This window comes from Danio rerio, chromosome 17 (assembly GCF_052040795.2).
Source record: "Danio rerio strain M-AB ecotype USA chromosome 17, GRCz13ab, whole genome shotgun sequence".
NCBI lineage: Eukaryota > Metazoa > Chordata > Actinopteri > Cypriniformes > Danionidae > Danio > Danio rerio.
Window position 1 is genome coordinate 49,964,525 of NC_141037.1, and position 16,365 is coordinate 49,980,889.

At 44.0% G+C, this 16,365-nt stretch overlaps 1 protein-coding gene across 13 annotated transcripts in view; it reads left to right on the top strand.

Annotated features, from left to right (window-relative positions):
- LOC110438063 (uncharacterized) overlaps positions 1 to 16,365 on the top strand; it is a 74,166-nt gene that overhangs the window by 4,734 nt on the left and 53,067 nt on the right. For 4 of the 13 annotated variants that reach the window (XR_015513785.1, XR_015513788.1, XM_087291061.1 and 1 more), the window contains 5 exons: positions 819 to 883; positions 1,003 to 1,190; positions 1,284 to 1,351; positions 1,503 to 1,606; positions 15,623 to 16,088. Coding sequence is in view for 8 of the 13 variants with exons in the window: in XM_087291061.1 (XP_087147187.1) it covers positions 819 to 881 (63 nt within the window). In the remaining 5 variants the exon portion in view is untranslated. The other 9 variants (XR_015513789.1, XR_015513786.1, XM_087291062.1 and 6 more) reach the window with 6 other exon arrangements.

A 16,365-nucleotide genomic window follows, 5' to 3' on the forward strand; every position in this document is an offset into this window, starting at 1 on the left:
ACTTATTTAATTGTTAAAAAGAATTGTGGACTGTTGGACACTTCACACATTCAACAGTCGCAGTTTTGATCACGTAGCTGAAGGGATGCAGCTATCAGGCACTTAAGTTTGATTACTTTATTTTGGATTATGAAAGCAAAATTCTACTACGAGAGTGATTATGCTGCCTTCCCTATGGTGAATGTGTTTATTCTTATGACAGGTATTATTACAGTGACAGGTGCATTACAGACATGTAAACACCTTAATCGACATATTACCATCATGTAGGGCTTTTTGCAGCATTTTGCGACAGGATAGTCCACACACATGGCTGTTGGACACTCTTTGCACTTACAGAGTCAGTGGAAACCACAGACACCTGCCTCGTGAAATGTGGAGCTTTTTTTTCTTCCATTCAGCCTGCGGTATTCACTTCCATTTAACAACTCTTCCAGCAGTTCATAGTTGCATCCAATATCTCGTTTGTCACGGGGGGCATGCCCGAATTAAAGTGAAAGTGCCAAACCGCAGTTAAAGTTGACAAATTAATAATGAAACACCCAAAATTACATGAAACTTAGGAGGTAATGCAAATAGCGCAGTGACGCAATGACGTTAATCTAAGTATGTGCTATAACATGTAAAATGCGATCATGAAAGAAACATTCAAAAAGCAACTCATGTAAACGCCTTAATCTTAGTATTGTCTTAATTAGATTAAGGCAAATAATTTGTTTACTGATGTCCATGTAAATGTAGTCAATGATAGATGAAACTTCCAAGAAATGATATTAAGATTAATTAATGAACTGAAATCTTTCTATTGTATTTTGCAGATTGGAATGGACCTCATGGAGGCAAAAAGGGAATCACAGACCTCAGCAATGACTGGAAATTGATGGTCAGGGATTTTTTAAAAAAAAAAAATATATACATCTGATTGACGTGTGACTCGATGGACGGCCTTCCAAGATGGAGTGGTGGTTGGTATAGATAGTAATTAGGCTTTGTCTGTGTCAGAGTTCTTTTTTTCAGGTTTTAGAGGCAGAAGCAGGCAGAAGAAGGAGACTCACAAGGACATCGGTGAAGAACAGCACGTAGGGCTTTGTTAGGGCTGTCTTTGTCTTTTGCAGGTTGGAGTGGAGCAGAATGAGACTCACAAGGGGAACGGTGGAGATATACTAGAAGACCTGGAGCTCAGGCAGAGGGTAGAACTGCTTGAACAGACTGAACAATGGAGTTAGTTTTCGAAAGAAATGTTCTGAGATTAATTAAAGACCTGATATCTTTCTCTTTGGCAGATTGGCATGGAGCATGTGAAGGAAAAGAGAAACACGTCAGTAATGACAAGTACATCATGATAAATTAGGTACTGTTTTACATTTTTAAATTCAATCAAATCAACTTTATAAAACAATTCAAATGATATACTTTCATTTTTATAGACTAAGTGATGGTCAGGTATCTTCTTCAGACAGATGTCTGTCTAGATGTCTTGTTAGCAAGTGTTTCTTTTTCAGGTAATGGACAAACAACAGGCAGAAAAGGAAACTCACAAGAGCATCTGTGGAGATTTACCTGATGAACACTGGATAACAGCTTGTGCATTTCTGGAGCTCATCAAGTATGTAGAGCTCTGTTAGTCATGTCTTTTTCTATTACAGACAGGAGTGCAGCATGTGGAGTAAAGTAGGAATTCACACCTCAGCAATGACTGGACACTGATGGTCAGGAATATCCTTCAAAGGCAGAAGGATGGGTGCATGGATGGATGTCCTTCCAGGAGGAAGGGGGTGGTGGTGGGCATAGATGGTTGGATAAATGTCTTGTCTGTGGCTGTTATTTACATTGTAGGTAATGGAACAACAACAGGCAGAAGAAGGAGACTCACAAGCAGAATGGTGAATATGTATCTGAAGAACACTGGAGAACAATTGGTTTATTGCTGGAGATCAGCCAGCAAATAGAGCTTTATTAGTCTTGTTTTTGTCTTTTGCAGATTAGACTGGGGCATGTGGAGAAATGGGAATCACACCTCAGCAATGACTGCAAACTGATGGTCTGGTTGGGTATTTTTCAGATTGATGGATGGATGGATAGATTAATGAATGATGGATGGCTGGTCGGATGGTAGATGTCGTAGATACGTAGATGTCCTTCCTAGAGGAAGGGCGTGGAGGTGGGCATAGATTGTACGTAGATGTCCTTCCTAGAGGAAGGGGGTGGAGGTGGGCATAGATTGTTAGATAGATGTCTTCTTTTTAGTAGGTAATTAAATTGCAGGTATTGAACACACAATAGGCAGAAAAGGGAGACTCACAAGAGCATCCCTATTTACAAGAGCACGTGCCATCATTAATAATTTTCAGTTTAGCTATTTATATATCGGTAAATCGTTTTTGGGGGGATGGGGGGTGTTGCATGCGTTTGACGGGGGCCCGTGCCCGAAGAGAGCTTTATGTTTAGTAACACCACTGAGACTTATAAGAGGAACAGTGGAGATATACTGGAAGACCTGGAGCTCAGCAAACAGGTAGAACTGCTTAAACTGACTGAACAATGGAGTTAGTTTCCAAAGAAATGTATTAAGATCAGTTAAAGACTTGATATCTTTCTCTTTGGCAGATTGGCTTGGGGTATGTGGAGGAACAGGGAAACACGTCAGTAATGACAAGTGGATCATAATAAATTAGGTACTGTTTTACATTTTAAGTTAAATCAAATCAACTTTATAAAACATTTAAAGTTAAATATTTTAACTTTAACTGACTAGGTGATGGTCGGGTATCTTCTTCAGATAGATAGATAGATAGATAGATAGATAGATAGATAGATAGATAGATAGATAGATAGATAGATAGATAGATAGATAGATAGATAGATAGATAGATAGATTTTACTAAACTAAACTTGGGGGGGTGGGTGGGGGATGGTTAACTGGTGTGGGCGGATTAATTGCCGTATGAAAAACGGGCTTTACTTTGGATACATGGAACACGGGATGAATTCTCCTGTACGCTGGAGGTAATTTGAGGCGGATTATTGCCACAGGACTAATGATTCTAGTGACAATAAAAGGGCCGATAAATTTAGGAGCTAACTTATTACAGATGGTGCGGAGCGGAATGTTCTTAGTAGAAAGCCACACTTTTTGACCGACAACGTAAACGAGAGGCTTAGACCGGTGGCGATTGGCTTTAGCCTTGGTGCGCTTCCCCACTTGGAGGAGGGTCTGTCTGGCCCTATTCCAAGTGCGGTGGCACCTCTGGAAAAAGGCGTGAACGGAGGGAACCGCAACTTCGGATACCAGACTGGGAAAAACTGGTGGCTGGTAACCTAGACTACACTGAAACGGAGAAAGGCCCGTGGCTGACACTGGTAACGAATTATGTGCGTACTCCACCCACGAAAGTTGTTGGCTCCAGGAGGAAGGATTCTGCGAGACCAAACATCGCAATGTACGCTCAAGATCTTGATTGGCTCTCTCAGTCTGGCCGTTACTCTGGGGATGAAAACCAGAAGAAAGACTAACAGTGGCCCCCAATAAACGACAGAATTCTCTCCAGAATTTAGAGACGAACTGTTTGGGCAGAGAGATAAAATGAGCAGCCTTCGAGAACCTGTCCACCATGGTTAAAACTACCGTGTTACCGTTAGAGGATGGAAGACCCGTAACAAAATCTAGCGAAATGTGTGACCAGGGTCTCGAAGGCACTGACAGCGATTGGAGGAGTCCAGCAGGGGGACGATTGGAAGCCTTGGAAACTGCACAGACAGAGCAAGCCAAAACAAAATCGCGCACATCACAAGCCATAGCTGGCCACCAAAATCGTTGTTTGATAACAAATAATGTGCGACTCACCCCTGGGTGACAAGCTTCCTTGGAGGAATGACCCCACCGGACAACGTCGGACCGTAATCCCTCTGGCACGAACAAACAACTCGGTGGGCATCCGATCGGGGGCGTTACCCCATCCAGGGCTGCACGGACCCTCGACTCAATCTCCCAGGAAATGTTCACTATGATGATGTTCTGAGGGAGCACAGGATCAGGAGATGACTTGCGATCCGAAGGATCGAAAAGACGTGACAACGCATCAGGTTTGATGTTCTTGGAACCTGGTCTATACGAGATGGTAAAATTAAACCGTCCGAAAAATAATGCCCACCGAGCCTGCCTGGAGTTCAATCTTTTAGCAGATCTAATATATTCAAGATTTTTATGATCGGTCCAGACGATAAAAGGCACCCCCGAGCCTTCTAACCAGTGACGCCACTTCTCCAAAGCAAGCTTGACGGCCAACAACTCTCGATTACCAATGTCGTAGTTTCTTTCAGCAGGAGATAATCGATGAGAAAAATACGCGCAAGGATGGACCTTGCCATCCGAGGCGGAGCGCTGGGACAGAATGGCGCCGACCCCCACCTCCGACGCATCGACCTCCACCACAAACTGCCGCGAAGGATCAGGGGCAATGAGTATCGGAGCTGAAACAAAGCAGCTCTTTAGTTTGGAAAAGGCAGCTTCGGCTGCGCTGGACCACCTGAACGGCATCTTGGAGGAGGTCAAGGAAGTCAGAGGTGCGGCGAGCTGGCTGAAATTGCGAATAAAACGCCGGTAAAAATTGGCAAAACCCAGAAACCTCTGCAGGGCCTTACGGGAATCTGGGGTTGGCCAATCTACCACAGCCTGAATCTTCTCTGGATCCATGCGCATCCCCTCGACTGACACGATATGTCCCAAGAACTGAACCGACTGTGCATAAAAAACGCATTTCTCCGCCTTGACATAAAGCCCATTCTCTAGCAACCTCTGCAACACTCACCTGACATGTTGAATATGTTCCTGGAGAGAGTGAGAAAAAATCAGAATGTCATCCAGGTAGACATAAATAAACTGATCTATCATGTCTCTCAACACGTCATTGACGAGTGCCTGGAAAACAGCTGGAGCGTTGGAAAGGCCGAAGGGCAGAACGCAGTACTCAAAATGCCCTCTAGGGGTGTTAAAAGCTGTTTTCCACTCATCCCCGGGTCTTATGCGAACCAAATGATAAGCATTGCGGAGATCTAATTTTGTGAAAAAGTTCGCCCCCTGCAGGCGCTCGAAGGCTGAAGACATCAGCGGCAAAGGATAAGTATTCTTAACCGTGATGCTGTTCAGCCCTCGATAGTCTATGCACGGACGAAGGGAACCATCCTTCTTTTTCACAAAAAAAAATCCCGCCCCTGCCGGTGAAGAAGACGGGCGGATGATCTTGGCTGCTAAAGAATCAGAAATATATTTCTCCATGGCCTCCCTCTCTGGAACAGACAGCGAATATAACTTGCCTTTAGGCGGAGACGTACCTGGCAGTAAGTCTATAGCACAGTCATAGGGACGATGAGGAGGTAGAGAAGCAGTCCGGGACTTACTGAACACTCTCTTCAGGTCGTGGTACTCACGAGGCACGTTTGACAGATCCACCTGCTCCTCCTGTAACACAGAACAAGACACAGTGGAACATGCAGACAATAAACAAGACTTATGACAGCTCTCACCCCAGAAAAAAACTGTGTTGTGACCTCAATTAATGTGAGGCTTGTGTAACACCAACCACGGGTGTCCCAGAATAACAGGGTTTTTGACAGTGTTAGTGAGAAAGAAGGTAATAGTCTCAGTATGGTTTCCTGAAGTGATGAGCCTAATAGGAGCTGTAATATGTGTGATAGTTGGGAGAGGTAGACCGCTAAGTGCGTGAACAGCTATGGGTGAAGAAAGGGGAAAACAGGGAATTTTTAACTTTTTAGCTAAATCAGAGTCAATAAAACTCCCCTCCGCTCCTGAATCAATGAGCGCATGACAGGAATGAAAGTTCGAATTGAATTCCAATTTAATGGGCAGGAAAGTGGAATCGGGAGAGTCCTTCACTGTCATGACCTCACCCACCAAAAGACTCTTACCAGCGGATGATTTATTGTTCTTGGCCGGACATAAAGCCGCATAATGACCAGCAACCCCACAGTACATGCACAAGCCCCCCGTGCGACGGTATCGTCTCTCCTCCGATGAGAGGCGGAACTTTCCCACCTGCATGGGCTTGGGTTCCGGATCGGGGAGTGAAGCCTCCGGAAAACAGGTCTGTGAGCGAAACTCCCTGTGCATACCTCTGCGCTGCATACAGTTGTCCACCCTTATGGCCAGGCTGATGAGACCGTCCAACATCTTGGGTAGCTCCAAAGCGTAAATCTCATCTTTTATATGATCCGCGAGTCCGTGAAAGAACATGTCCCACTGAGCTTCACTGTTCCAACCACACTCAGCCGCCAGGGTGCGGAAATCGATAGAATACTCCGCCACCGTGTGATCTCCCTGACGGAGCTCCGCGAGACGTCTAGATGCCTCTCTTCATGAAGCAGCCTGATCGAAAATGGTCTTGAGCTCCTCTGTAAAGGACTTGAATGTATGACAGCAGGGCAGTTTCCTCTCCCACGCCGTGGTTCCCCATAATGCCGCCTTACCAGTCAAAAGGTTGATTAAAAACGCCACCTTGCTCTCCTAGGTGGGAAAAGACGATGGTTGCAGTGAGATGTACAGAGAACACTTGGCGATAAACGCTCTGCAAAGTTGGGGTTCACCTGCATAGGACTGTGGTGGAGGCAGTTGCGGTTCGGCGGTTCGGGGAATCTCATTGGCAACCGGAGTGACTGGTGGTTTGACGGAGGGAGCCGGTAGGGTGGAACCGGCGCTGAGACCCGAGCTAAGTCTCTGGACTTGTGTTGTCAGCTCGGACACCTGATTTACCAGTGCTTGTATAGCCTGACTGGTCACCTTCATTTGTTGCTCCTGGTGATCCATCCGGGCGACACTGCGTGACAGCACATCCTGTATCTCCGCCACACTTGCTGGGTCCATGTTTGGTCAGTTCGTTCTGTGACAATTAAAAAAACAAGACGTGGAACCCAAATGCAAGTAAAAAGTCTTTAATGCTTAACTTGGAAGTAAGGAAACTGTAGGAGTAATTAAAGAGATGGTCCGTCTCGGCAGCGCCGATAAAAGTTTATAAACTCATCAACAGAGCAGATCAAACATTCGTCGTAGAAGAAACAGCAATGTCTCCGATGTACTCATCAACAGAGCAGATCAAACACTCAGCGTAGCAGGAGGAGGGATCATCAGAGACAGCAACAAGGAAATCAACCAAACCACTCACCACCAGCGATCTCAACGGGAGGAGCCTGACAAAAACACAAAGCACCGTGAACAAACAATGAACTGACAAGGTGAGACAGGAACGCTGATCATTTATAGGCACATAAAATGTGCTACACCTCTAGTGCGCTGATTATCAGCCGAGCGCGCTACGCAACAGTTCCGGTAACAAAAGATCATGTGACCGCTCAGCTGATGACATGAAAACAACACCCACTGACAGCCACGCGACACCCACGCAAACACAGAGAGCGAAAAAGCACACATACTTAAAAACACGTATCATGGTAATGAACTGTCACACAACGCAGACACTTCAAATACGGAGCAGATGGATCCACAACCGTGACAACAAGAGCATCTGTGGAGATTTACCTGAAGAACACTGGAAATCAGCTTGTGCATTTCTGGAGCTCAGCAAGTATGTAGAGCTCTGTTAGTTATGTCTTTGTCTATGACAGACAGGAGTGCACCATGTGGAGTAAATTAGAAATACACACCTCAGCAATGACTGGACACTGATGGTCAGGAATATCCTTCAATGGCAGAAGGATGGGTGCATGGATGGATGTCCTTCCAGGAGGAAGGGGGTGGTGGTGGGCATAGATGGTTGGATAAATGTCTTGTCTGTGGCTGTTATTTACATTGTAGGTAATGGAACAACAACAGGCAGAAGAGGGAGACTCACAAGCAGAATGGTGAATATGTATCTGAAGAACACTGGAGAACAATTGGTTTATTGCTGGAGATCAGCCAGCAAATAGAGCTTTATTATTCTTGTTTTTGTCTTTTGCAGATTAGACTGGGGCATGTGGAGAAATGGTAATCACACCTCAGCAATGACTGCAAACTGATGGTCTGGTTGGGTATTTTTCGGATTGATGGATGCATGGATGGATAGATTAATGAATGGATGGATGGCCTGTCGGATGGTAAATAGGTCCCGTTTACACTGCCAGTTAAATGTGACCCAATTCTGATTTTTTGCTCATATGTGACACAGATCGGATCTGTTCTATGACCATGTAAACATGAAAAAAATGCATGTATTCGGATATTCAGAGATCGGTTTCAGGCCTCCTTCATATGTGGAAACAAATCAGATATAGATCAGATATGTGACATTGCGACTCATGTAAACAGGCAGATCGGATTTTTTGAGGCGTTCCATTCTTTACATCATTAAACTTGTGACAATGTGGTGCTTCTCCGCGGGTTAATGACAGAAAGAAGAGCATGTGTGGAGATTCTGACGCGGTTAACAACATCAGAGGAAACACGGAGGAGAAAAGTGGTCAGTCGCCACAGTTTGCTCCCACCAGACCTAAGATCTGTGAATACCGGTTGTTTAGCATGCAGGCTAAAAAAATAGGCGCCACCATTTTTATATGGGTAAATAATTTTTTGTGGGGTGTGCAGTTGAGCTCAGCAAACAGGTAGAACTGCTTGAACTGACTGAACAAGGGAGTTAGTTTCCAAAAAAATGTATTGAGATTGATTAAAGATTGGCATAGGGCTGTGCAATTAATCGAAAATCCGATTTCGATTTTAGCTTCAAACGATTATGAAAAACCATTAATCGAGATAAACGATTATTAACTTAGCAGTGCGAAAGACTGCATGCTTACGCACAAACAGAAGCATGCGGTCTCATTCGCACACTGAGACGAGCAGAGCGCAGTCAGCGCACACATCTAAAGTCATCTTAACGTGAGCGCTTTAATGGTCAAATAGGTGTCAAAACACGGTGTTTAGTGATTATTCATATTAACCCTAATTTGTGTAATAAACATACAAGTTGAGAATCGAAAGACGTGAAAGAAAAACTTAAAGTGAAAGCGCGCAATGTTCCTGTTGCCGCCTGTTTTTATGATTAATCAAACAACAAAACGAGAAAATCCCTCAGTGCTTTTGACTGACGGACTTTTGTTGCTAAAGTGTTTTTCTTACAGTGAAGATGATAAAGCACAGTTTGTTTTATATTTTTATTGTATTGTATTTATTTCTCTTTCCTTTGCAGGGTGGAAAATAATTGTATATATGCAATTAAAGTCAGAATTATTAGCCCTCCTGAATATTAGCGACCCTTTTCCTCCCCAATTTCTGTTTCATGGAAAGAAGATTTTTTTCAACTTAACTCTGATTATAATAATTTTAAAAACTAATTTCTAATAACTGATTTCTTTCATCTTTGCCAAGATGACAGCACATAATATTAGACTATTTTTAAAATACAAGCATTCAGATTCAAAGTGCGATTCAAAGACTGAATTAGAGTAATTAGGCAAGTCATTGTATAACAGTAGTTTCTTCTGCAGGCAATCAAAAATATATATTGCTTAAGGGGGCTAATAATATTGACCTAAAAATGGGTTTCAAAATATTTAAAACTGATTTTATTCTAGCCTAAATAAAAAAAACAAATAAGCTTTTCTTTAGGAAAAAAAATATTATAGGAAATACTGTTAAAATTCCTTGCTCTGTTAAACATGATTTGGGAAATAGTTATTTAAAAAAAATTCTCAGGAGCGCTAATGATTTTGACTTTAATTGATAATCGTTTTTAATAATCGTGATTACAATTATGACCAAAATAATCGTTATTATGATTTTTTCCAAAATCAAGCAGCCCTAGCATGGAGTATGCGGAGAAACTGGGAAACACAACTCAGTAATGACAAGTACATCTTAATAAATTAGGTACAGCCTTAATTTTTTAAAGTTGAATCAAATCAACTTTATAAAACATTTAAAATTATATATTATAATTTTTAAAGAGGTATTTTTATTTAGTTTATTGTTTAGAACTATTTCCTAGATATACCACGCAGCTGACAGCCCTTTCAATTAGTTGAGTATAAAGCTGTGAGATGCGTATCACTTTTTGGCACCAGAAGCTGAACTACAGCTAAGGCGCAACCATTGTGGCTAAGGAACATAGCATTTCTGTTTCCCCCCTCGGGGAATGTGGATTACGTAGTAAATGTTTTTTTTTCCCAGTGGTAATGGAACTCCAATGCTATGGGGAAAACTTCCACTATAAGGAAATGTATGGAAAACGCCACAGTGGTTGAACCTTGCACCTTTGCCAGGCTCCAGCAGGAGCGCAACATCACCATCGACGCAGCCCTCCAACGTGGAAGCATATGGGATCAACAACGAGGATCGGGCATGGCAGGCACAGTACCCTAGAATGTGGACTGGCCAAGCAGGCATGCCAATAACGTAATGGGCCAGGTGCCCGACTCCTCCACTGAGTCAGATGCTGTGGGCCTTAGAGGAACTCTGTAGAGTTCGCCAAATGGGCACAAGTAATCTCCGTGTTTGACAAAAAGGCGCAGCAAGCGTGTTTCAACAGCAAACAGACTTTCCTTATTCACTGGGGTTATCCAGAACACGTAAGAAAACCGGCTCCACTCGAAGATTATAAAATCTCAAAATTGTATTAAGTGTTGCCCAGCCCGCAGCTCTACAGATGTCTATTAGAGAGGTGCCTGGGAGACGCGGCTCACCCTGGCACTGATAAGATAGGAAGATGGCATCCACTATCCAGTGGACCAACCTCTGTTTGGATTTGGCACTTCCCGTCTGCCAAACATAACAAAGAAGAAGCAGCTTAGAGTGGAATCCTCTAAGTGCAGTCACTTAAGTGCAGTGTGCGAACAGAACACAGCAATGAAAAGTGGCTGGGTCTGCCTCCTCCATAGGTAGTGCTTGCAGGTTCCGAAAGTGCGTGGAAATGCGCCCAAAACAGCTCGCTACGCTGAGGTGTAGTCTCCATTTTCCTTAGAGTGCGAGCTGCCATGAGAGAATGAACAGCATGCGGCAGATTTTACCATATGGTTGATATACACTTCCGCAGCTGTGCTAACCAGCACATGTTTTCCCCCTCCTCCACCAGTCAAAACCAGCAGAGAGCAAGAAACCCTGCCAACAGCTCCCGGCAATTGATGTCAATGCAACTTGGTTGCTGCATGCTTGTTAACACATCCAGGGACTGAAGGTGTGGCGACACAGCGTGGTGATGGCCACTGACCATCTGGGGACCTAATTGTGAAGCCAGTGCTGAAGTAGTCTCATATGAACAATCTGAGTGGCGCGAAGCAGTTGCCGATGTCATATGCCCCAGGAGTCTCTGAAAACTTCAGTGTGACCACTGTGTTCTAGCCGACAGAATTAGACTTGGTTTTTAAAAGGTGCACTGTCTAACAGTTGTACCCAGCTCCCAACGCTAGAAAAAAGGAGCTTCGCCCAGGGGAGAGCTTCCTTTTTTTGATTGACCTGATACTCCAACAGGTCAAGGTGCTGGAGTACCAGGTTCCCCTGCATTATCTACAAACACTCCAGACTGTGCTAAAAATGAACAGCCAAAAATGCAGATGCCCGAAGCCGAAGAGGCATAGGGCAATTTTTGCGAGCTTCGTAAAATCTCCGGGAACAGGGATGCAATGACCTTGTGCGGCCCCCAAATGCACAGCCGAGAAACAGTATGTGCGGGTGGAAGCGTGACATGAAAGTGAGGGTTCTTTAGGTCGATAGCTGTAACCAATGCTTTTCAGATGAGCATTTTGACCAGCATTCCATGGAGATAACTGTTCAAAGATGCACAGATAGGATTGGTTATAACCCAGTGTTGTTATGGGTACAATGGAGTGCGGGCTGTAAAACCTGTTCTCCATCTCGGCTGGAGGGACCGGCTTGATTGCATCCTTCACCAGGAGGTGCACAATCTCTTTGCATGAGCCAGGGGTGGAGGAGCATTGGCCCCCATGAAATACACACCCGTGAGCTTGGGGTGGGGGGGGAGGGGGGCATGTGACAAATTATATGACAAAGCCAAGTCTGACCGTCCGAAGAGCCACTACAGCGCTAACCAGGCTGCCTGAGCCCAAACAAATGATGCAACCAATGCTATCGCAGACACAAACCTCGGTGGGGCAGCTTCGGGATGGGGAGTGCTCATCTCAAGAAGCGGCATGTCCAGAGGAAAAGCTGAAATAAAAACGATTGACTCTTACCTTCTTCCCACAATCTCACGATGGGGCTGGTTGTGCGAGAGAAAGGAGCCCATTCTCTGGCACTCACGAAGCTGGTGGCGAAGTGTACCAAAGCTGCGAGCTGGAAGTCAGCACCTCCCATGCTGGCAGCGTTGGGCTTTCACACCTGAAGACTGGAGAAACCGCTCTTTTTTTGTGAGACCGCCTCAGAGTTGCTTCTCTGTTTACCATAACAGCACCCTGAGGTAGGACATGGACTGCCTGCGGTGGAGCAGATCTTGAAGACGCGGAAAGGAAGCTTTGGCAAGGAGCAACGATGTGCTCTGCGGGGGAGCAGTCTTCTCGAGGAGCATGTGCCTCATCACGTTCAGCTGTTCCATCACCGCTGAGGATTTCTGGGTAAAAATCCCAGACAGTGTCACTGAATAGGCCTGCCTGGGATATGGGCATGTTGAGTGTACATATTCACTAGGGTGGCATTTCTGGACTACAAAGTGGCCATAACCTTTCCCAGGGCACAGGTGAACGACTTGAATCATGAGAGCATAGTCAGTCACCGTGCAGAGCTTGTGCATCCAGCCTGGGGAAGAACCGCCCTTGTGCAGCACGGCTCATAGCATGGTGCAGGGCAAAAGTGGCATGGTCCACAGTGGTGGGGGCTCTGGTCATGAGACACAGATAAGCCACATGAGGGACAGGGGTCTCGGCTTACCCTTCCATGTGGTGTGCACTACCTGGGGAGTAGCCTTGTACCCACCAGCCAGGGTAGTGAGGACGGAAGCGCATGAGGATTGGGTTGGGAAAAATGACCTCGACACCTGTGTCTGCTCACTGTGCGCCCCGAGAATTAGATTTATTTCTCTATATCAGCCCGCGTCACACCCTCTAATCGGTCTAGTGGCAGGACTAGGGGACAAGCCATCTCCAGCCCTACCACTGAAACAGCCTGGGAAAGCACAGCCATTGTGCCTAGTTCGAGATTCGTGACTGTCCTTTGCACCCCAGAGGGCCCAGTCTGTCATTGGAGCATGACGTGTGTGTGGCAATCAGTCTTTGGGATGACGTAATGTTAGAAGTCTGGTGATGATGACCTCTGCTGGCCAGCGAGGGGAATGACTGGGACCGAGTCGTTGACAACATCAGACGCGGAATGTGCGGATAATTCTGATAATCCTGCTATTCGCGTGTCAAATCCGCTTTACAATAGACACGGAATCGCATAATGGGCAGGGCTTCTGTCTGTCTGGTGACTTTAGCTTCATTGCTAAATGGCTAACATTGATTTTATTGAGAAAATAGCTGTGTTTATGTGCTTTATGAAGGTTGAAAACGGCGTCGATACGTTTTTAGCTGTGTCTGATTTTCCACATTCTTTCAGGGGTGCATTTTAGGAGCATGCTGCTGCAGGATTTCAGAAATCATCACTGTGAATGGGCCAAACATTCTAGTGGATTAGATTAGGGGTTTGTACGAATGAAGACTTGTAGGTAGACGGTTGGCCATCTTAGGCATTTTTGACTTAGCACGCCATTTCTGCGTACACAGGTACACAGGCATTTATGCGTTTTGATGGCCTCCCTTCCTCTCAGAATCCAGTATCTTCTTCTCACCTCAGCGGGTACTCTTTCTGGTCCAGGATGTATGAGAGATGTATCATATGTAAAATAACATATTTCATGCTTTGTTTATTCTCCACAAATAAACAGGTAGCACATCATAATAATAATATAGATTAACTTGCACGCATATCCACATTAATAATCTGTGACAAATTATACTGTAGATTAAAGTGCTCGCATATCTACACCATTATTACTGTAGTAAACTAGCTCAAGGTTATTCTTCCCACGCCTTTTCCGCCGTTATAATGTTGTGAGTTATGATATAGATTTCAAGGCTCGTGTACCTTCTGGAACATTATATAGCGGAATAGCTTAGCGGGAGGAAGATTCATTTGAACGGGGCTTCTGAATCGACTCTTTTGATCGAACAAATGAATCGTTCAGCGATGCTATCAACATAAAATTTGAGCAGGGTAGCAAGATCAAAGTTCAAGACATTAGAGTCATTAATATACACAGGCACCTTTCTTTATACAAAATTAAACTTTATTGACTAATTTATCAGAAAGTAACACCTAACACAAACACACATTCATACAAGCATAGGGGAGAGTAACAAACGTGAAGAGGTTGAGAAGATGTAATGATGGGAAAAAACCACTGAGTTTGTAAGAACAAACCAAGCAACCAAAGGTAATCAAATTTAATATAACCCTTCTATTGTCTCTTTAGGGTTGAATTTTAGTTTACACCAGTTAAGATGTTGGGAGAAAGGTGATACTTGCGGTCTGTTCGTAATGTCCGAGCTCCCATTATTGAGCATGTGGTTGATGTTGCTCTTTGTTCCTCACGAGGTTGTAGTTTCAAGTTGAAGCGGCAAAGAGGATTCTGGGCGGTGCAATATCCGAGCGCGGTGCGATATACCCTTTCTGTCTGGATTTCTGCCTGCTTTCTTGGAGGTTTCTGAGTCTCTAAGGAAGTTGTATAGAGTTGAAGAAGGTTTCAAAACAGAGGCCTTTGGAGCAGAGAGGGGGGTTGTTTGGAGTTGGGAGAGAGAGGGGGAGCTCCCAGGCCGCGTGTTTCAGAGAAGAGAGGGTGCGAAGAGAGGTCCCAGGAGAGTTTGAACAGAGAGTGTGCGAAGAGCAGGGCGTAGCTTTTGGTCCTAAGCATATATAGGTGTGATGGGGCGACGTATGGGCTTGGCACTACATTTCCCATAAGTCCGTAGCAGAGCGTAACGTAGCTTAATAGGTGTCAGTACGCGCTATAAATAGACGCACAACAGCATAGCGTGCTTTTGGTTGTCATTCATTGAGGCTACAAACAAGTGGGTATCAAGCAGGTAATTTGTTCTCTAACTATTATAGTAATTGTGACTTTGCTTGTTCATTGTGTCCGGAGAGCGGTTTGTTTATTTGATGTCATCATTTCAAGTTTGATTGCATGCATTTAGAACAATATGTTGTTAGATCAGCTCTGTGTAGCGGAGGATATAAAGTGCCCTCACGCATGGGATTTATTGCGAGGTAGGAAATGCGAGAAGAAAGGCGGGGTAAACAGTTACTTTATTGTGTTGTGTTTCAGAATCCCACCTGTGTTAATGGTGATTGGCCTGGTGACACAGTCGGCAGATTTTAACTGATATGCTACTTGTGTGAATTACATTCAAAAGGTAAAAGGAACTTAAAATGCTACTTTGATATTTACTATTACATAATGTGATTATTTAAATAAAATTGTTTTATAGGTTCTCTAAGAAGAAACTCTGGGTTGGGTTTTAATTCCTTTCGGTTAGGTCCAGTTATGTAAGGTATTTGAATTTTATCCAAAGCTATTTTAATGCAGATTTAATATTTACAAATATTTATTAAGTCGTTTTTGTGTTACAGGACTAGCACGACTATTGTTACCATTTTTGTTTGTTGATTTAGGTGAAAGGCCCTGTTTGTTGTGTGCTGTGTACGAATATTATTGTAACTTTTTCTTTGGTTTGTTTTGTTACTCTTGTGTGTTAAAGGGCAGCCGCTCGTCTCCTCCGTGGGTGTGACTGGCACTGGTGAGGTGGTGGGACCCTTTAATGGTTTGTGGTGATTTGTGTATATTTTTGGAGTGCTGTGGTTGCTGTAGTGTGATTGCTGTGCTACTGGGAGTTAAGAGCTTCTCATCTGTTGCATCTTCTCACACTTCGTCCTGCCCCGTTGTAGGCCTGAGGTTTGCCCTGAATGTTTTGTTATTTTGTGTTGCTTACTTTAACATTCTCTTTTTTTTTAAATTGAAATTGCCCCATTTATGCAATGTTTTAACGAGTAACTGGTTTTGTACTTTATAATAAAAACTGTTTGAATGAGTCCTAGAGTTCTGATGAAGTTTTGTGGCTATTATTCACTCATCATTATCTGATAGGTTACAATTTGGCGTAGTCGGCAGGGTCATTAAAAAATATATATACATTTATAATTTTTATATACCTTTTTTTTTTTTCTCTTTTTTTTTTTTTTTGGGGCTTCACCATTTATTGTTGGTAAGTAATAGGTAAATGTACTGGTAACAATAGTCGTGCAAGAAGACTGCTGTTTTGATCTCCCTAGAAGTCAATCCTACATTGTTGGCTTGCTGTGACTTCTGCTTGAGT